At 48.1% G+C, this 21,374-nt stretch overlaps 2 protein-coding genes across 2 annotated transcripts; both read right to left on the bottom strand.

Annotated features, from left to right (window-relative positions):
- Nucleotides 1-5,161: 5,161 nt before the first annotated feature.
- LOC140219858 (uncharacterized) lies at nucleotides 5,162-11,488 on the bottom strand. The gene is made up of 3 exons (XM_072289871.1): nucleotides 11,220-11,488; nucleotides 7,082-7,333; nucleotides 5,162-5,416 (listed from the first exon to the last, which is right to left on the bottom strand). The coding sequence occupies exons 1-3, from the start codon at nucleotides 11,411-11,413 to the stop codon at nucleotides 5,182-5,184; spliced, it is 681 nt and encodes a 226-aa protein (XP_072145972.1). The 5' UTR covers nucleotides 11,414-11,488; the 3' UTR covers nucleotides 5,162-5,181.
- Nucleotides 11,489-13,291: 1,803 nt separating this feature from the next.
- LOC126529102 (cytosolic endo-beta-N-acetylglucosaminidase-like) lies at nucleotides 13,292-21,374 on the bottom strand. The gene is made up of 6 exons (XM_050176704.3): nucleotides 21,003-21,374; nucleotides 17,282-17,430; nucleotides 16,666-16,811; nucleotides 15,468-15,785; nucleotides 14,837-14,940; nucleotides 13,292-13,520 (listed from the first exon to the last, which is right to left on the bottom strand). Exons 1-6 carry the CDS (start codon nucleotides 21,233-21,235, stop codon nucleotides 13,307-13,309), a joined length of 1,164 nt encoding a protein of 387 aa, XP_050032661.2. The 5' UTR covers nucleotides 21,236-21,374; the 3' UTR covers nucleotides 13,292-13,306.

Raw genomic sequence — 21,374 nt, 5'->3', positions numbered from 1 at the left:
GCTTCAAGTGCTCGCGTTCGTCAGAGTTTACTATTCTAATTATGCGAGAGGGGCTGAAAATCTGAAGAGTTTGTTAAAGAAGGGGCGTGAAATTCATGCAGCGTCATTTGCCGCCGAAATCTCGCCCCTGTGATGAAAGCTGATGCCGGTAGGATTCAATCCCTGTGCCATTCAAGGATGCTTCGGCCAACAAATCTGCGATTTCCTTTAGGAATAGGCCCTCATGTCCTGGTACTCAGACCAATCTAATCAAAGCTAAATGACGGGGCATTGAGGATTTGAAAGCTCGCAAAACTTGGGAGTCATCAGAAGCAGTGAGGTAGGAGAACGGAGATAGAGAATCCGTCACGACACTTGCAAGGTGTTGATCTGCTAAGTTTACGAAGGGCTAGAATTACAGCTAAAATATCTGCTAGAAATATCGGTACAAAGTCTGGGAGGCGAAGAGAAAACCACCAATCGAAAATAGAAGAAAATATTCCGATTCCACACTTCTCTTTATTTCGGGAAGCGTCAGTGGCAATCACTGTCTTGATCGGCATGTGCAAAAACTAATCATTTAAGATAGAGCTTAGCATGCGGTAAGATAGTGACTTTGCATATTTTGCAGAAAATATCGTCGAACTGAACATCAATATAATTGATGTTGCAACAAACGGGAGTCACCCCACGAATTTGCATGTTTGTATAAAACTAATTTGAGATGTATGGAATCGTGGCCAGTACGAGCCGAAAGACAAATCTGGCTGGCAGATAAAGACTTCTTGTGAACGGCTTATATAGGGGATTCATATAGCCTTAAAAATGATTGCTTGGTTTGGACGGCAGCGCGCTTCGTCTCGTCTTCCTTCTATGATGACGTACACTCACTGCGCCTCACTCAGAGCTTTTCTCTTCCCCTGGCACGCCCTCGCGAGCTCGGTTGTTGTTGTTGACCTGAGCGCTCGTGGCGCATACCCACAGTGGGGGATTGGCCGTGAATCCGGTTGAGACCAAGCTCGTGGCCGCTAAAAGAGTGCTGCCTCCTTCTATATTCTTACGTCGCAGATATAAAATTATGCGGCCGATTTCACGTTGCACTGCGGTGTGCGAGTATATACACGTGCGCTTGTACAACTTGCTCTGGAAGAGACAGCTAATATTCATCGTAAGCATGACTCGGAGGCCTAAACAGGGGTGCGGGTAGGTGGTGGATTGTTAAGCGATAATGAAAAATTCGTTACGCACTCGTGGTTTGAGGAAGATCCGCGACGTTAATGCGATTAGTGAGGTTTCTTGTGATGAGTTGGTAATATTGGCGGTGATACATAATTATGATGCTTATTCTATGTGATGAATTGTTGTATCCCCATGCCATTCGTGAGTCACGAAACCTTACGGGCACATCAGCAGGAACACGAAGGGGGCAATTTCGCTGGCAACCGCAATGTCCAATGTTTTACCCGACACAGTACCTCTTGTTGTAACCCCTGCACCCCAGCTGACACACCGTAGCAACGCCCATTCTTCACAGTATCCTGGCTGCAACTTCATTGTAGTGGCTGCCCATCAAGTGGGCGCGCTCTGCGTAGAGATGTCAGTTGCGGGCGGGACACTATCGCTTTAATGTGTTTAAAATAATAACACACCCATTGTGCCACCTTGAAACATCTATTCTGGGAGAATGGCTAAAAATGGACACATTCTTTGACCAAGGGCCTACTGGTGATCGCGGCACGGCGGGCTATAGCCGCGACCTAACCTAACCTAACCTAACCTAACCTAACCTAACCTAACCTAACCTAACCTTGGCCCTCCCTAACCTAACCTAACCTAAATTGGCCCTTGTCAGCCTATAGGCTGAGAAGGGCCAATACGTCATCCCGCACCGTGCTGGTGAGCCACACTAATTACCACTGCCTTCTGTTGGAGTTTTGCCCCAGAAGGTGAGATTACACAGACAGTGCATTAGCTATTGTCCGTTCGGGCACATACTGATCTGGTCGTCGAAATCGTCTGCTAGGCCAGATAGAAAAAAGTTGTCTGTTTGGCAACCATGTTGCCTGCTCGGCAAGACAGCACGTATCTCTAGTGACCCTAGCTGTAGATAACTTGGGTAACTGGCTATCTGAAAGATGTTAGATACACACCGCAAGCTGTGGGTAGTTTCCAAATAATGTCAGTCACAAAAATAAGTAAATAAATAAAACAAGCTTATAGACTACTGGTAAAGCCAGCTAGCCGACCGGAAAACCCGATGAAGAGTGTTCTGTTATCGTGAACAGAGCTAGGGAATTAATAGGGAGGAAAGTCGATCGACCGTACGTTATAAAATCGGCCCGTTGCCGACGCGACGATGCTCACGACGTCAGAAGTGCGCCGTTCGAAGAGTGGATGATTATAACTGCCCTGCGCAGAACGATGCGCAGTAGCCGTAGCAGAAAAAGGGGGCTCGAGTGCCGTGTGCGTGAGATAGCGATAGAGGCGCACTTTCGGACCAAAAGCAAGCTCTTTGAAAATGCCAATTTCGAGCAATCGGGTTTGAATCCGTCTGAGTTGATGTGGCCGATTCTGACCGGGTTTGGGAGAGTATCGATTTGCATTTGTCTCCATCTGACCTCTTCAGCTTTGGTAAGCTGAAGTGGTCGCTTGTATCTCTAGTTTAATGAATGACACGAAGGAACACATCTTTTGGGACTGCTCCACATACCCACCACCCGAAGAGCTCCAGAAGCTTGTAAGCTGACAAAAGTGGTAAACCCTGTTGGCCAGCTCTGCTTCGGAAGTACAAGTCCGGCTCACAGCACGAGCCATGGAGGAAGGAAAGCGTAGGACAGGCCGCGGTTAGCCCGCATCAGTTGAAGAGTGTGTGGCGGAAGACACATGGTGTTTTTCGCGAAGCAGTGGGACTGGTGTGCCAAACATCTACGTTGCTATAGCAACTGCGCTTCTGGAGCTCTCGCTGCTGCTCTAGGCCTCTGAAATGTGAGCTAAGTTTGTTCGGCCCGTGTCTTTCTCAGAGCACATTCTATTCGGAGACAAGCTGAGTTTGAAGTGTGGTGTGTAAACTTGAAAGTTGTGTTTAAGGTCTATGAGTGTGAATGTTAGCCAGTAACTGAGAGACTCTAGTAACCACGGCAGGTGTCTTCGTCGTCTTCTTCAAGGTACCACGGAAAAGCGCGGGAGCGCGTCTACTTCACTAAAACTGTGACAGAAGTTTCGTAGGCTTTGTTCTGACTCACATCGACAGCAGCTACTTCCGACACCTCGTAGCAATACAATTTCAAAGCACGTGCCTATCTGCTCCGGTGAGCTGATTGGAGGCGCAAAGGGATACGGCACACAAACATGGCTGCACTTCCAGCTTCAGAAGCGTGCCGTCAGGCTTCTCCTATTTTGTTTTCCTCCATGGCACGGGCCCAAGAGGTCGCCTTCAACAGGGACCGAGGGCCATCCGGGGGGTCGCAGACCGCATCACTTCCAGTGCCGATAATAAAGATTTATGAAATACTGACATACTTTGAAAAATGCATGGTAGAAGAAGATGCCGTGGCAGAAGCTGAGCAATGTGTTCAGGCAAAGCCAACAAAAAATGCAACTGAGAGATAAAACTTTATTGCGTCTTTGATGGGGTCCGGGAGTGGCGGGGGTGGGGAGACTAACCCCCAGTACCACCTTTCCTCAGACGACGGCCAGTCCTTGCTTTCTGGTGGCGTCTTTGGCCATACGGACGTCCCAGAGCTGCTCTTCTGGGCCCAAGCAGAGCAGCAGTGTCTCCCACTGCTCGGCCGTGGTCAAGACGCGTGTAGTGCTAGTGCGGTCTGTGTTGGTGGGTGAGGCTTTGGGGCATGCCCAGATAATGTGATCGAGGTCGGCGTGGGCCTAGCACGCTTTGCAGAGTGGGGAGTGTGCATCGGAGAAAATGCAGCCGAGAGTCTGTCCAGATTGAGTTAGTTGAAGCCTTGGCAGATGAGTGATTTAGCAGTGGGTTGCACTATGCTATTTGCAGTAACTAATCGAGGGCATTAGTGACAGGATTTCCTTGGATACTGTGCCAGGTTTCTTAGTGCATGGCCCGCGGCGTTACATTCTTCGCGCACTTATACGCTCCTAAACTTCGCTAACTACTCACCTGTTCACCTACTCATCGCTGTGCCAACATCGCCACCCTTGTCGCCGAAATTTCGGCCCCGTTTATAGGGTCATGTGTATGAGCTTCCTGTTCCATTTCCGTTCCCAGTTCTTATGACTGAGGCTGCACCACCCAAGTGATATCATCCGCGTGTGGTGCTTACGTTTACCGCCTCATGTAACTGCCGAAAGCAGTAATGTTGCAGCACCTGCTATGTGCAGGATCGCCATCGTCGTGTTGACATCGCAACGACCTGAACACTACTAACGATCTCGAATTCAGGCGAAGATGAGATGGGCTGCATCAGTTCAGATTAAAAAGATTTGACAGTCAGCGTGCGTTCAGCTTTTCTACTTCATTTCATCCTCGTCGCAGTCGAATTTCGTGTAACTGACCTAAGGTGAAAAGTTCTAAAATATCTATCGGGCGTCCTGTAACAAGCGATGCACACTAGTCGTAGAGGGGAGGCTTTGGTATTCGCACAGGCGTTGTCACTGGCAATACGCATGCCAGCCTGCACCCCGAAACTCAACAAAAAAAAAAAAAAAACTGTTAATACCAGCGTGCTCGAGATCGCAAGACCGAGGATTCGGGCGCCAAAAAGCTAAAGCATTTCGGCTAGACCTGTTCCGGTTCCCTTCCCTCAACCTCTGCAGAGTAAAAACACAGCGCATCTACAAAAAAAATTTAGACTTCAAGTGCCTGTCGAGACAGCTCCTCGCCTGGCAGCGGACGCACGTAAACATCATTCAGTTTGTCATGAGGAAATTATATTACATTAGTAAGCGTCAGTAAGCCTCGCGTGTTCGATATAGAAAACTTATTTTATCGGGGTTCGTTACATTCCGGTTAGTCCGCATTCCTTACGTACCGATATTGTCGAGTGACTTCTTCATATTCGCAGTCGTTATATCAACTGTACCGCAGTCTTGGTGTTTCTTGCGCATCTGTAATGGATCGGTTCGTTGATTCCCAGACGACCCGTGTGTGTTTAACTGTATGCCGGTTCACCTTTCTCTTGTACTGATTCGGCAAAACCACAATGCTTCGTAAATCACGAATTTTTTTTATTACTCGACCTCTACTGTGTCAAGGCCATAACGCTCTTCCCGTTGCCGCTTCTTCTCTGGTTCGTCGTCGCTGCTGCTGTCGTCACTGGAAGCTCCTTTTGGACCGGCTGGCCTTGTGACGTCCAGTTGACCCAGCAGGCAAACATTCGCCTCCGTTTCAACGCAGAAAAAGTGGAGGCCAATCTCTTCCAGAATGGCCCCGCCGGCACCCCGAAGGTCCTCCAGAAGGTATTTCCTGAAATGTCGAATACGATGACAACATTCCGTGGACAGTGGAACAGCCGCGAATAGCCTAGCTGTAGGCGTGCACAAATATTCGGAATTTCGAATGTAAATTGAACAGTCCCTGCTATTCAATTCGATAACTCGCTAACCAAAGTTTTCGAGTATTCGTTTCTTTCTAACGCAGGTAAGGGATAAAAAAATCTAAGTGCCCTTCCACTCTGTGGAGAAGGATGACCAGCGAAGGCGTGTATGTGGGTCCTTTAATAGCGAACTGCACCTCCACCGCGGATAGGGCCGGTATTGCACTATCTTCGGGATTGGCCCACGTATGGGGAGTGCTTAACGCCTGCTTCACCTCCGCCGCGGGTCGGCCCGGCATTGCACTATCTTCGGTATCGGCCCACGTGGGCGGAGTGCTTGACGCCTGTTTCACCTCCGCCGCGGGTCGGACCGGTATTGCACTATCTCCGGGATCGGCCCACGTATGGGGAGTTTTTGGCTTACAACGACACGAAAATTTTCTTGGGCCGTAGAGGTATACAGCTTCGCTGTAAAGCATTTACTGGAGCCTCGAGGGAGACAGAACAATGCGTCTGAGGACTCTTCCAAACGATTCTGCTGCTCCCGCAGCAGATCGTTTGGAAGAGCTGCGGTTGTTGCCCAAGTGAACCAGTTCATCAATGGACGTACGGGTCGGATAACTTCTGCTCAATAATTTGCAGTCATTCAAAGTGACCATCTCGCTCTTAGGCAGCTTCGTATACAAATTTGTTCCGATTTAATATTTGACCAGGTCTGCGACCATTTGAAACAAAGTGCAGTGTTGTACGTGCATGCTTTTCTCTTTCAGCCAACACAGCACTGCACGCGCATTTGGCAAAATGCTGTTCCCGCGTTTCTTTACCGTCATTGACATGGCTCGCAGGAATAATAGAAATTTGTTGTTTTACAGCGAGGCTTTTAGCCTCTCGTTGGTCGGTATTTTTTTTGTTGTCGTCCCTGTGCAGAAAAAAATAAAGCCTCAGCAATATGAAGCGAGAAGTGCATACATTCTTTGGAATAATGCATAAAATGTACAGGGCCGCTATTTTGTAGCGATACCTTATGCCTTATTCTATGCTATTCTTATACACCACACGGCCGCCTGATCCCGTTGATAATGTGGGCAGACCGTCGCTATGACCACTGGCCAAGCGCGAAAAGCCTGAAAAAGCATAGAATCGGAAAAGGCATCGCTACAAAATACCGGCCCAGAACAGCATTCGTTTCCGTAAAGAACAAGCACAAAACGAGCATCGGAATCATAATTGATGATAAGACGTTCCTGATAATGCGAAGCTCGTAGCGCTCCCCGCAAATTTTTTCCGGTAAAGATTACTATTAGGCAAGCTGCTACGGCGACGGCAGCTTGCGACGTGGAGAGTGAATTTTCCCTGTGTCGTCCTTCGTGTCTTTGTTTGTTAGCATCTTATAACATGATTAATAAAAATCGGGCCCTTCGGTTGACCCCCTTTCTTCTCATTGATTATACCATTAGTAGCTGAACGATTGTCGCGTCAATGTTTCCTCGGGTAATTTTTCTGTTGGAATTTGTATGGGTTTATAGCTTTCCCAAAGTTGCATACAGTATACCGTAGTGTATAGGATATAAGCGTTTTGTTGGAGAAGTACGCACCTGGTGAGCCAGTGGGACCCCGGCACGTCCGTAGTGGTCTCGGGCCATCTGATGATCTCCCGAGTCACTGTGTAGTTATCACCACGCGGTAGACCAGCCGTCATGCCCAGAAAGATCTCCTCCGTTTCTCCTGCTGAATTTTTAGCCTTCAAAACGAGCGCGATGTCCTGGCCAACTGTGATGCAGGAGCTGACGTTCTTGAAGGTGTAGCTCACCGCAAGGGATCCCAAAGGAAATTCGCAACCAAACAACCTGCAGGAGCATAGGAATCGTTTTAAACAGGGAGTAATAAAGCAGGATTATTCTAAACACCCAAATTTTAATGTAAATTGGGAGAGAGCGCTCATTTGGAAAGCACACACATTGCAAACACCTGGCGGTCCATCTCATGGTACACGTTCGCAAAAAAAAATATTTCGCATGTTAATTCCGCATCCCAGACGCGTCCGCGATGACTTGTTTTTTAGGACCTTGCCGACTAAGATGTCGCTGCGATATCTACTGGACATCTTCATTTGTATACAGGACATAAGCTTTTTCGGACTTCCATGGGACATTTCGTGTCATCTAAGGACTTGTAAGCTGAATATGCAAAGGTCGCGCTGCACAATACGCCGTTGTGAAGAGAAGTAATGCTATATATATAACATCGTATATAAACATTCATTTGTTTCAGTGAGAGCGAAGAAAGTATACCTCCCTGTAATGTCCGCTGTCAGGTGTCTCATATAGTAATGACATCCGTAGGATATCCACTGAATAAAATTTATCGGTTGGTCTGAACAATACAAAATGTGACGGCCCCTGTTCGTCCACAGAACTGTCTGTATTGAAGTTGGATGCTCGGATGGAGTCCGGACATCAGTAAGATATCTGTTAACACCCCGTTCTGAACATGGGCGTTTGCCCCTTGTCCGGAAATTCGTTGCATATCGCTGGTCCACTAAAGCTGGCTGAAATTACCGAAAAATGGTAATCGCATTAAACCATGTCCGCTGGCCGGTTTCGCACCCGGTTTCCTCAGCACGATGCTCTACCATTCGGACCATGGACTACCGGAAGGAAGGAAGGAAGGAAGGAAGGAAAACTTTATTTGGTCCTGCAAGTAGTGATAATTAATCACTAAGCGGGCCGCTCCCACGTTGGGACCGGAAGGCCAAGCCTCACGGCCACCTCGTGACCCTGCTGGACAGCCCAGAATTGTTCATCCAGGTCCGGGCTGCGAAGTGCAGCCTCCCACCTGGACGCATCCTTGACCGCCGAGTCTTCAATTCTTTCGCAAGACCAGAGCATGTGTTCGAGCGAGGCTAAAGCAGATCTCATGTTATTACAAGACGTATCTGGCAGCGATTTAGAGCTTGTTTACATGGTTGTCACAGTTGTGTAACAGTTAGCGAGGGGGGGGGGGGGGGGGCTGATCAGCGGCAAGCCTTGTGACTCTCCTGCTTGGACGCGAATTGCTGCCCAAGCAAGAGATAAGTAATAAAAAAATCACCGGCGATGAAAATACTCCCTAACTCCAAATTTGAGCGCTGCTGTATTCGTTTTCTTATCGCGATATATTGGATGTCGCGGACGATCTGTCTCGTACGGCACGTGGCAAACGGAGCGAAGTGTGGCGCGACAGTCTCGCTAATCGCGACGCGTGGGCGCGAGTCGCAGCAGCCGCCGCAGACAGACCGCCACTCATGCTGCGCTTTGTTTCCGTACAGACGACACGCACTACCTTGGCGCCACCTGGTAGCCATTGTCGCCGCAAAGCACGTCGTGCAGGATTGTAAGCTTTTCTTCTCGCGCTTTCGCCATACCCTTCTCCTCTGCTTTCTGCCTCATGGTTACCCTGCACCCTACTCGTGCGCTTTCACTTCGCGGTCTCTTCGCTATCCTCGTATTTTGTCTCCCGCTGCCCTCCGCGTTCGCTCTCATCTTTCGCTGTGCTCGTTCGCTGGGTTAAGAGGTAGGACGCCGACGTTCGGCGCAGGAAAGGCCGTCTAAGAGCTGCGCTTTAAAAAATAAAGCATGTCAGTGGCCGATATTCTGAAAGAAAACTTGGCCTATGCTGTTTTGTCGAATTTTCCAGTGCACCTGACAGTGACCATCTTCAAATTATGTGGCGGGCCAAATGGTCCTGCCTTGAACCCCCTCCCCCCGGCCACCTTTAACTAATTACGCCGGTGGGTCGTCGTAATGACACCGATATTTGGCGATTTGCATACAATTTCGGACAAGACTGATTTCTGAAGAATGCAGTCGCTGACCGATTTTTCCAGCCCTATTTCACAGCAAAGCAGTTAAGGAGAGCTCCAAAATAGTTTCCGTGCGGCAAATGTGACGGCTGGCAGCGGCGTGTGGCGGTTGGTGTCTCACATGTCGAGGAGCTGCGAGTAACGCAGGCTGCACCGGAGCCTCAAAGCGTTCACGGCGTCGGTGAGCACGCGTAGCCGGACAAAGGCCATCTCCAGGAATTTTGGGCATTGCCCTTTCACTGATCTGTTAAAGTTCACCGCATTCCCCCAGCCTAACTGTGTGGTCGGCATTTGGAGCAAATGACATTTCAGTAGGCCGCCCGAATTTCAACATTTTAGAGCGCAGCCCTTAGGCGCCCGTTCCTGCGTTGAGCGTCGACGTGCCTCGGCGTTGTCGTACCTCGTAACCGAGCGAACGAGCACAGCGAAAGATGAAAGCGAACGCGGAGCGCAGCGGGAGATGAAAGTAGAGCGCGCGAGCAGGTAACTGGAGGAGGAGGCTACAGCATCAGCTGCTTAAGTCAGTGCACTGTACCAAGGTACCAGCTTGTGTGACGGGGATCACTGCTCCAAGGGGCGATAAAGAGCGGTTACGAGTAAAGCTCGATGTGACTGGGTCCCTTGCGTGTTTTCGCCGCTAACACTGATGGCACGACTTTCACGCGACGAAGGGCCATGCACTTTCGTCGTTGGTAGAACAAAAGTGTGCGAAGAAAGGCGTAATGACGCGCAAGACGGGCTGTTCGGCGACGATATGGCGCCAGAGTAGCGCGCGTCGTCTGTATGGAAACAAAGCGCTGCATAAGCGGAGGTCCGTCTGCGGCGGCTGCTGTGAATAGAACCCACGCGTCACTTACGCGCTGCCTCTCGCGATCTTCTGATTAGCGAGGCAGTCGCGCCACACTTCTCTCCCCCCGCACGAGACAGATTCACCGCGCCAGCTACTCATAGCGTCATCGTCCTAATATAATCCGCGTACATATTTATGATCATAATACAAATATCGCAATCGCTGATGAATTTTTTTCTATGAGCAGTGTTAAGAGGATACGCGCTTTTACTACCACGCGTATTTATGGCGCTTAGTCGTAACGCCTCTGCGGCGTTATAGCAGAATTTTGGTCAGGAATAAAGCAGTGCTATATAAGGACGCTGCAGTAAAGTTACGAATAAGTGCCGTAAATAAGCATGTTATTAGAAGGGCGTAACGCTTTCAACGTTGCTAACCAAAAGCCGCGGATATTCAGGCAGATTTTTGAAATATTCTTCAAACTGCCACCCATAGAGTTAGGCGGGTGCAGTGCGGTAAAGTTTGACAGATGGCCGCAGGGGGCAATGTCCAAAATTCCTGCGTATGGTCGGTGATGCGCCATCCCTAATAACAAGAATCGCAGCCTTACCATGAGGACGTCGAAAGGCGCAGTTCAGCATTCGGCACGTACACAGCCGGTGCAGTGTACAGGAAAATATGCGTTGGACACAACAAAGTATACAACAGCTGTAAGCTCAGGAATAGCGAAGGAATCGCGCAGTATTATGGTGAATCGTTTATAGTATTTAGCAGTTTTAGGGCAGTGGCAAAACATACCCCTTGAGCTCGGGAAGGGCATAAGATATTCTTGTGCAGCCTAAGTGTGTTTGATGTAAGAGTTTCTCTGATTGGCACACATCTGTGAAAGCTTTTTTTTTCGGGCACTACATGCAACGTCACTGCATGTAGAACTACATGTTAATGGCACTACATGCAGTAGTTCCACTAACTCTGCAGAACCGATGCGTAACTGCAGACGAAATGAGTGTCGGTTTTAGGGGGAGATTCCTACGACAGGTCAATCTTCCATACGATCCAGAGCTGTATTAAACGTGTTGCATTCCCGGGGACGGAGCCTAACCTTATGTAAGGCTTGGTGTCCGGGAAATGACGGTTTCGCTTGAAGAGCACGCGCAGGCTGCCGCCACCGTTGTAGGCTTCGTCCGTGTGCAACTTCACTGAACAGCAGGTGTCGCACAGAGCGTTGCCTTGGTCCCGAGGCTGCAGCTGCTGCTTGTGCAAGTTGAACCACGCTCGGCTGGACACTCTCTGCATCGAGGTGTTGCGAGGGGGCTATCGTGAAACATTTTCATGAGTTGAACACAGATTAAACAACGAAATTCCCGTGAGAGTTTATCCTGGGCCCACTCCACGGTGTCAGATATTACGCTCTCCACAGGTGGGGACACTTCTCGGGGTGCTTTCAATGTGCGATATACCGGGTGGAGTTAACAGCGTCGCACGCCCGTCGGTCCACTGACGGCAGCGGCTGTACTGATCGGCGGTACGACGCCAACTTTCAATACGGAAAAGGTGTTATCTCCAGCCGTTGGTGTAGCAACCGGCGCTTCGCGGCAAATTCGAAATGGTCGAGTGACGCGGCGAAAAGTACGTCACTGGCGGAGAAAAAAAAGCGCCTGTCACGTGATCCCGACAATCGCGGCTTGACGTCTTCTGCGAGGTGACGGTGCAGAAGGAGGTCGCGCGTGTCAATGGATTCTGATTTCCCACAAGGCGTCGGTTGCCAAATCAACGGTGGATAAAACCTCTTTTTGTCTCGAAGTTGCGTCGTCCCGACGACAGATGTCCGCTGTCATCACCGGAACGACGGGCTCGCGCCTTTGCTACTTTGTCTGGCAGATGGCGCTTGGCGAGGGTCCTCGCCTAAATACGTGCATCTTACACCGAGGCCCGCACTCTGGTTCCGGACGCCTAACAGTTATTTGCCGATCGGCAAGCGCGAGCCTCCACTTCAGCGTCAATTCGTGGTCCACCAACAAGAGGCGAGTGGCCCCTCCCTTCTTGTCTTGTCTTGTCTTGTCCCACAACATTATCTCGTCCCACAACAATAATCAACATCTGCCTTGCTCGCATTTCCTTTCTTGAAAACACTGCGCTGGCTACTTTCCTGTCGATAATGCTATGTCACCATGATAACGCGCAAGCCGTTCGTGGCCTGGATGTACCGCGAGACCAGCGTTAATGAAAGGAAATGAGTACACCATAGATGATGATTATTGTTGTCGCGCAAGATAAGCCCGAAAGGGTGCAAACTCCTTCAAGAGTGTACATACAAGACTTTTATATTCAGTTAATACCAGAGAAGCATGCGCCCAGTTCGATTGCGACCGTGCACGCCAGTTTCAATTTCATTGTACCTCGGCAATACAATGAACTTTATGAATCCACCTCGTTCATATCCATTGGCGCAGTTTAGTTGAGCAAAAGAAAATCGGTATCAATTTATGTCTAAATTCACCTACTGTGGCGTTTCAGTGGCTATCTACGATGTTTTGCTTCTACGCGTGAAACTGGGTGTTCCTTACAACAGGAACCACATTCCAATGCAGAAAGTGTACGACCACCCCCCACCGGAAGCGCTGGGAAAATGCATACTGAGATGCTCGACTTCATTTGACGCCTGACGCGAACGTGCCCAAGACGCACATTGCGTTTCCTTCCGCGTTCAACGTCAGGTATCGAGTCAAACACGGCTTTGAAGTTAAGGCTCATTTCTGAATAAATGGGTCAGCTGCACTATAAAAAGTCCACATGGTCAAAATTAATCCAACCTCCACTACGGTATCTCATAGCCCAGCTGGTGTTGCTATGCAACATTAAATTCTGTCAACCAAACCACAACCCCGGCACTGAATTGAAAGGTGTTTCTCAACGACCTGCTCATAGCAGGAATCGTCGAGTGCGTAATAAATTTGCACTGACTCATGGAGCATTTGGTGATCAGTGCGGCACTCCACTCCGACAAGTTGAGGTGACATGTCAACAAGGACAACAGTTAAGAACAGGGAAGAATGTGCAATGAGCATCGTTCCATGCTGTATCGTAGGTGTCTTTTTTTAAGCAACTCCTCACGGTTTTAATCACTGAAAATGCTGCGGAAGTTCAGCGACTGTTCAATTTAATAACTGTCACTCCATCTCAAAGACGTTAAAGTGATGCATCAAATGCGACGATGTGTCGGAACACGGTTAATGTACAATGACTATACTGCGGCTGGTCGCGTGACACTATCACTAAGCGAACATTACTTGCCTGGCCAGCGGCGAATGCCTGTTTTCCAAGGCCTTGACAAAAACTCGTGGACAGTGGTAGCTTGGTGAGGCGAAACTCAGAGCAGCAGTCATCCGGAAAATTCCAAAGCCTTCACATGCGCCAAAAATCAAGCGTAGGTTTCGAACACTTAACAAAAACCTGCTGAAATCAGCTAAACCTCGTTATAACTAAGGTGCACCGAAAACAAGATTACTTTCGCTACATGCAATATTCGCTATAAGCATATATCCTGATATGAGAAAAAATATTCGCGCATTCTATATTTCAATTCGTTATATCCCGTCATTTCTTATAGTCGTGTTCTTCTTGATGCTGAGGTTTAACTACATTTCAGGGGCAGTAAACAAAAACAGCACATTTCAATGTGCCTAAGGATATGGACACATATATTTAGAGTACCAGAGAGCAACCAACAAGACACTGTGAGTTACTTTCTTAAAAACCTGAAATTTCATAGTCCTTGCAGTTAAACATAACGCAAAAAATATTTGCAGGACGCTTATGCTTCGCCTTCAAGAGTAACGCGGTAGCATTCAAAGATCCCTGACTGCTTCTCACGCTTCCCGGCAACTGCAGCGTATGTAACCGTAATGTTTACCGGGAAACGCTGGCGGCGAACGCTATGCCCGAAAGCGGGCTTTCTGGTAGAAACGCAGCCTCTTCTGTGGGCCGCGATGCGACAGAGGCGAGCGCCATCTGGAAGTACCTCGTATATTCAAATTATAATCCGAGAGCTATCATGTCTGTAGGTTGTGTGTAAGTCGTACTTTACGATTTTTCTACGTATTTTAGCTTGAGAAATACAATTAGTTAAGTAAGTTCCTTGCGCCACACGGAGAGACTGGATATGGGTCGTTCGAAAATCTTTTTGCCGAAACTGCGTCCTACGCCGAAACTAGATTTTCTGCGACACGAGCTGCTAAACGCTATCGCGTTAAAAGACAGCAAGAAAGAGGGGAGAGGTGACAAGTCCCAATGGACTATTTTGACAATAGGCACGGAATACACACACAAGCAGTTTGAAGCCGTAACCTCTGACATGTGGATGAGAATACGCACTGGGTAGTCGAATTAGTTGTGACAACACACGTTGCCTCAAATTCAATCGAGTACGCCAGTGTGGCCCTGCGTGAATTGCATTATGCTTTAATTATGCAGTTGACGACGTTGCTCATGTCCATGTAGCGCCAAGTATTAGGCACATAAAAGCCAATTCATTTTGCTCTTGGACAATGACGTATCTAGCCTATAAACGCCGTGAACTGTGGCTCCTCCGCGTGTTTGCGTCTCTTACAGAAATTTCAGACACACCGCAGTGCATAACCAGAAGACAAATTCGTTCCTCTGCATATGCCTTTTACCATGGCCCTACAGAACGCATGATTTTCCACCTTTACGACTCACCGATACTGGTTTTTCCCGAAATTCTTCTTTTCTTGCGTCTCGTAGACCCAGCCGGCCGCAAAGACAGCAGCCGACAAGCCACACCTACGAGCAAGCTGGACGGCCTGGAATAGAAGTTGAAAACAGCTGTCGAAACCAACGTGGCAGTTCTACAGAGCATGCGCAGTGTCACCAGCATACATTTATGCCCACGTTCCTGAGCTACAAGCAACACGGAACATCTGGTCATTGATGAGAACAAAACGAACCTCTACAGGTGTCTTCTACTTCAGCGCGGAGGCAGTTCCACATGAACGATGGACGACTTTGGCCAGGTATATTCATTTAAAGGAACTACAGGCACTGTACACGTAACTGCAGCTGATTTCAATACGTCTTGTCGGACTTTTGTTGCATCAGAAGCACAAAAGAGGAAAATAAATTAGGCACTCACGTCCAACCTTTCCAGACATTACTCAAGCTAGAATAATTCTGAAGGCACTTATGAAGGCACATCTGTTCACTATCAACTTATGGAATTCTGTCCGTGAACATCATTACACTTTTTTGCTTTACTTCACCTTGCTTAAAAAAGAAAGAAATATGTCTTGCAGCAGTACAGATTCTGAAACCTTGCTAAATGCCCGCATACCTTGTACATGTCGTACCCACCAGGGTACGAGGTGCCGCGCGCGTAGACGTCGATCCCGGCGTAGACGTCGGCTTTGCGGTCGCCTGCGAGTTGGGCCGACTTCCGGAGCATGACTTCAGTCCAGTGGAAGTTGAGGAAGATGCCATCGCACAGATCCAGAAAGCACGAGTTTTTCCCGTTGAGCTCGTTGTGCGGCTCGCGCATTCCGTCGATGTCGACGGCATCGTACCAGATCACAAGCGAGCCAGGCACGGCCTTGTGCGTTTCTATGGTGGTGGTCCTCAGCAAGTCCTTCAGGAATGGAACGCAACTGGCGTCCTGAAAAACAAGCGTGATGCCTCTGCCTGGATGACACAGCTGAGCCCGCTACGGCACTGCATATTATTTCTATCTAAACTGGCACCGTTGCACGCCATAGTATACTACGATGGTGGAGCACGTGGCTGTGGGTGATAGTACATAAGTTTGTGTATGCCTTCTGATAAAGTTAGTTGAGAGTTCAGCGCTGTCCTGTGTGTTTCCTGCCTTTTGTCTTCGTCGTGTTGCGCTGCCCCTTCAAGATGTTCAAGTGGCCCATTGAGCGAAAAAGCCCGCATTTGTCGTCTTGACGAGCGAAAAAGGGCACCTAAATTTCTATTGGCTCCCACGCCACGTCGCGAGCGCACCTCGCAGGTGTAGAGCAGTTGACAGGAGACAGTTGCTGCCGCCATAGCGCACCAGGTATTACGCCAGGGGAGAGGGCATCGCCACGACGCCACGTCACCCACACTCTCGGAAGCCTGCGCTATCCGCGCGTTCCTCGTCCGCGCAAACTCTCGTCTGCGTTCTAGCTACGCCTCGGTAAGGACAAATCAAACCGCGCAAAGCCAACGCCTCCTAGATAGCAGGGGACTTCGCTTTATGGCGTCATGCTACTTGGACCGAAATTTCCATTGCCGAACCCGGCGTGACGAAAGCGGTGACGTCAAAATCACCGCGGCTTACCCTTGAGCGTCACCATTAGATTGTATGGCAGGCGTCCTCGCAACATGACGTCACGGATCGAAGTGCACCGGCTTTGTGCTATATGGGAGGCGTTGGCCAAGCGTCTGAACGTACTCGCTATGTCATATTTATGTGCATGAAAGTTGAACGCTATTACATCACGTCCTGTGTTATCAAACATGAATCTGTTATAACATTACCAAGGCACACTCACCACTTTGCACCCGATGCTGATGAGCCATCCGTCGAACCGGCCCACGGATGCGACGCGTGCCAGCTGTGCGGCAACCTGGGGCACGAGACCGGAGCCTCTGATCCTATTGATGATCTTGATGTCCTCCTCGCCTAGGATGAAGGTTCCTGAAAATCCGAGAGTAGTTAAATAAGATCGTGTGACATAATAAACTGTTTTCAGGCATGATTATTCCTGTGCAATTTCGCAAACGCGAATTTTTATGCCAATAGCTTTTTTTTAATTGAACAAACGGACCACTTTACGGTTATCTATCTATCTCACCAAAAATATAGGCCGATCGCGAATGTAGTGCCGTTGAACAGGTCGGCCACTCCCGAAGGTAGTACAGTCTGCCTGGACCGTTCGCGTGGGTATGCACGTACGGTTTCCTGCCCCCCCCCCCCCCCCCCCGCAAGCCAAAAATGATCAATTAACCAATAGCATCAATTCTATGATTGGCTCCACAACAAAGTGAAAGCACAGCAGGCCAAATATTCTGGACCGTTCGGTTTATTTACTGCAATTTAGGATTATCTTCAGTTTGAAAGATGTCAGAAATCAACTGTATAAGTTTGTTCAACATGAAACCTCTCACCTAGGACCTTGACACCGTGCTTGTGGGCTGCTGAAATCCAACCCGGAGGAGGGATGGTTACCATGTGGTGGGAGTAATAGATGAACGTGTCGATTATTTGCCAGTGGTGAAACCGGTACCCGTTGCTCTCTTCGCAGCCATAAATGAATCTGCAGTGGAAGTGAACGTGAAAAGTCAGGCAGGCATTGCGTTCAGGCAGGCATTGCATTGGCGTTCCAGTTACTTACTTGTGCGCTTCAGTGCATGAAACGACGTTTTGTTAACAAATTAACTGGAACGCCAACGCATTTCTCCGCAAAGTTCGAGAATTTATATCTCTAAACTGGCGTCAACTTGAAAATTCCTTCCAAGTGGATCCGCCTTGCGAAATCCACGGCTAGAATTTGTAATTTGCAATATGGGCCCTAATATAATTAGTTGTAAACTTAATTACCGAATTCTTATTAATTAGTCGATTTTACATCTCAATTTTTTGTGCAAGTATTGCCCGCCGCTTCGAGTAGACCAGCTCATCAACTAGAATTGTGACATCTGCCACAGGAAAACTTTTAAAGATTTTTGAAAGTGTTCGCTGAAAGAACCTGTATAGAACTTCAGCCCAGCGCTAGCAAAAATTTCAATACTGGCGTAGTCATAAAATTTTGTATTGGATGCATTATTTCGTAAGAGTGTGCTAGAATTGTTTATTAGTTACCTGTTGATGCAGCATAAGTTTGTATTGGATAGATCTCAGTCTATAGGCAATTTGTATTAGTTACTATAATACGACATAATATAGTTCAACACAGTGATTTTACTTCTAATAAAGTTTTGTTAAACGTCAACTCGAAAGTTACTCCAATAACATCATGACAGATTATTTATCTGCCCGCGCGGACATTATTGCATGAAAAAGCGAAGCAAAGCATTCAGAAGTTAGCTAATTACCTTAATTAACTTCTTTACAAATTTTGCTGCACATGTTTACGTTAGAAAATTTAAGGAAATCGTCATAAAATTGTAGCTCCGTGTTTCCACGTTTCAAAACGGTCATGTTGACCAATATAACTGGCGTCAAATTATTAATTCAATATTATTGTATTATTCGTGCAAAACGGCGAAGCGCGACTAGCATGAAACTCCTCTGTAACGTAGTAGGGTGGCGTAAAATTAACCTTGACTATACATCGCTATAAAGCTGTTCGTCTGACATCTGCTGCTGAGTGACTACATGCATCCAGTCGGGAAGTACGCACAGCGACAATAAGAATACGAGTGTGTATTGTATATATATATATATATATATATATATATATATATATATATATATATATATATATATATATATATATATATATATATACATTTACTTCACACAGGGGTTGCACAGAGGGCAGAGCGTCCGGCGATGTCGTGCGAGTATATATATAATCAGGTAATTTCAATGAATAATTAGATGTTAGAACACTGAACTACACCTTTATTGCGGTTATACCTTCAAAATTATAACGAAGTGTTTGGTGCTTTCGTTATACAAGTCACTTCGTTGTAGAGGTATAGAACGGTGACAAAATTATTCCTTCGTTACGCAGTTCATTTCGTTGTAGAGGCGTCCTTTGTATAGGTGCTGTAAACTGCGTAAGTATAAAGTTAAATACTGCAATTATATTATTTACATTAATCAGATCGCTTTGGTTCTTGCATATGTCCGCGTAGGCAGATCATTCATCTGTGATGACGTAATTGAAGTAACCTGTGTAGGCAGGCACGTACCCAGGATTTTTTGTTGGTGGGGGGAGGCAACCCAAGGTAACTTCTCTGTGCAAATGAGACGGGAGGGGGGAGTACCTTTACTAGTACAAATGTGAATAATGCCCACCGTTCGCCATAAAGACGCGTAAACCCGCAAAAGTGAACTTAAATAAGGTGTACCTCACAGGTAATACGCCTGTGACATACACATCTCCTTTGCTTGACAAATAAGGAACCACATAAATGGACTCGCGCAGGAAGAACACTGCCAAGAACAAGTAAACAAGCGAAAGTGTAAAATGAAGATTTCTAGTAGTGTTTTTTTTTTTGTTAGCTCTGGAAGAAATATAGAGAAATATACATTTGCGGAACAATCACAGTTATTTTACATCCCTCGTTCACTGCTCTACCAAAAACGTGCTCTACCAAGCCTTGGGCACGTGCCTGTGTGCAGGCATCTTTTAGAGCTCAGCTCTTTTAGGCGGTGAGCGTCGGCGTAACCGGCAGGACGAGAGAGACCACCGAAGGATGAAAACGGAGAGCGAACGCGGAATGCAGCGAACGATGAAAGACGGCAATAGCGAAGGGATCGCGAGGAGGACAGCGGAGGAGGAGAGTATCGCGAAAGAGTGAAGGAGAGAGCGGAGTGCTGCCCGCGTAGTGCTCCACGCCAATGACGTCATTACTAAGTCATACGGCGAGCTCGTCTGCCAATACAAAGCAGGGCTTCGGACCCACTGCGCATGCGCTACTTCGCACGCACCGCCGCCGCTAGAAAGTGCGATCCGCGAGAGCCACGCATTCCCGCGTTCACGCGTTCTTTCTGATCAACGAGCGACGCAATCGGTGGAAGTGCATCGTCTGCCGCTGCTGTTAAACAAACTGCCCGAGCAGAGGCTCCGCGCCACCGCCAAGTCGGCCCTGCCGTTCAGATTCAAATTCTTTGCCTCGATATATCGCGAATTCAAAACACCTATCGCACTAGGAGTATCGTAATCGTCGGTGAAATTTTTTAAATGTCCGAAGTAAAAAAAAAGAAGCAACGCTGTATTGTGCTAAATTGTTGACTAATATGATGTAAAAATGTGTATTAGGCGTACCATTTCTTAGGACTAGTACACAAAAATCTTTCTGGCCTTGTAAGAGGTTATATAAGATCACGCGTATTTCGGTTGTAATTCCTCTTAGAATTCGAACTCCATAAGATGTCAAATGGGGCTCGATATGTCAATTGGCCTCTATCAAAGTTACTGGCTAAGCAATGCTATATAAAACAAAAGAAAATAGAATGATTTTAGTTCGCTTCCTAAAATAAGAAATACGGGTAGTTTGGTGTGATCAATAGACAGCAGCATTAACGTTTCTTGTTTAATGAGAAATCTGCTAATAATCTTCACCCATTTCCCCGTAAACCACAAATATTAGACATGTATGGAACCTTTCAACGCTTAAGCGTTGCCCGATACACGGCAGCGAACGTAGGAACGCATTCGGCCACGACGTGTCTGGAACGCACCTCTGCCCAGACGACATACGCGTGCTCCAGGCCCGCCTTGATACGGCATGCACAGTTGTACTCTAGGTCACTCTAGTTGTACTACATATGTGCAGAACCTAGAGAACGCTTCCCTTGAAATGAACGCTGGCTACAGAGGGCATCATGAACGCCCAACATTTCCTACAATATTCCAAGACATGATTCGTCTGCTCGCTAGGCTATGTGATCTACCGTTTCTGCCAGAACTAATGGAAAACCATTAAGCATTTTAAACACCTTCAAATTTTGCCATATTGTCGATCACCCCCCCCCCCTTCCATCTTGTTAGCTCTGATTGGCTCAGAACGCCAAGATGGCGGAAGTTGAGTTTCCACGATACCTTCTGCCGAAGAGGGTGCGCGAGCCCTATCTCGGTCGCAAGAACAGTTTGAGCCATGACGCGTCCTAGCTACGCGGGAGACCGACGGCGCGTTCAGCTTCAAGCGCCCTCACCTGTCCTCCCTGTAGCCGCCGCTCATGTCGTGGCAGAAGATGGTCCGCGGGTCGCCAGGCCTAGCGCGTTTGACGGCGTCCGAGAGCGGCTCCACGGCGCACAGAAAGGGCTGCTTCTCGAACCCGAGCAGTTCGTCGAGCGTCTCGAGAGGCGTGACCTCGCGATCGGGCGCCCATTTGACCACCCTTGTTTTTGGACGGTCGCGCCAGGTCCTCGACAACGGGATGCCCATCTCGGAAAACGGCAGCCGGCGCTGGGTAACCGAGCGGAGGCCTCGAACGGCAGTGCGCCTCCGAGCTTTTACTTCTTCTGGCACGCTCTCGCGAGCTCGGGAGACCTCGATCCAGCTGATGATGATGAGCCTTCAAGAG

The sequence above is a fragment of the Dermacentor andersoni genome, chromosome 8 (genome assembly GCF_023375885.2).
Source record: "Dermacentor andersoni chromosome 8, qqDerAnde1_hic_scaffold, whole genome shotgun sequence".
NCBI lineage: Eukaryota > Metazoa > Arthropoda > Arachnida > Ixodida > Ixodidae > Dermacentor > Dermacentor andersoni.
Note: the sequence above shows the minus strand (reverse complement) of the source record. Positions and strands in the feature narration are given on the sequence as shown.

Bases quoted from the DNA above. Each gene is read 5' to 3' on its own strand.
- LOC126529102 (XM_050176704.3), bottom strand. From the start codon at position 21,235: ATGGGCATCCCGTTGTCGAGGACCTGGCGCGACCGTCCAAAAACAAGG. The intron at 17,431-21,002 runs GTGAGGGCGCTT...CTTCCACTGCAG, and splicing joins GGCGGCTACAGGGAGGACAG to ATTCATTTATGGCTGCGAAG. The intron at 13,521-14,836 runs GTGAGTCGTAAA...GCGCATGTGAAG, and splicing joins TTCGGGAAAAACCAGTATCG to GCTTTGGAATTTTCCGGATG.
- LOC140219858 (XM_072289871.1), bottom strand. From the start codon at position 11,413: ATGCAGAGAGTGTCCAGCCGAGCGTGGTTCAACTTGCACAAGCAGCAG. The intron at 7,334-11,219 runs GTTAGGCTCCGT...ATGCTCCTGCAG, and splicing joins GACACCAAGCCTTACATAAG to GTTGTTTGGTTGCGAATTTC. The intron at 5,417-7,081 runs GTGCGTACTTCT...TCGACATTTCAG, and splicing joins GGGTCCCACTGGCTCACCAG to GAAATACCTTCTGGAGGACC.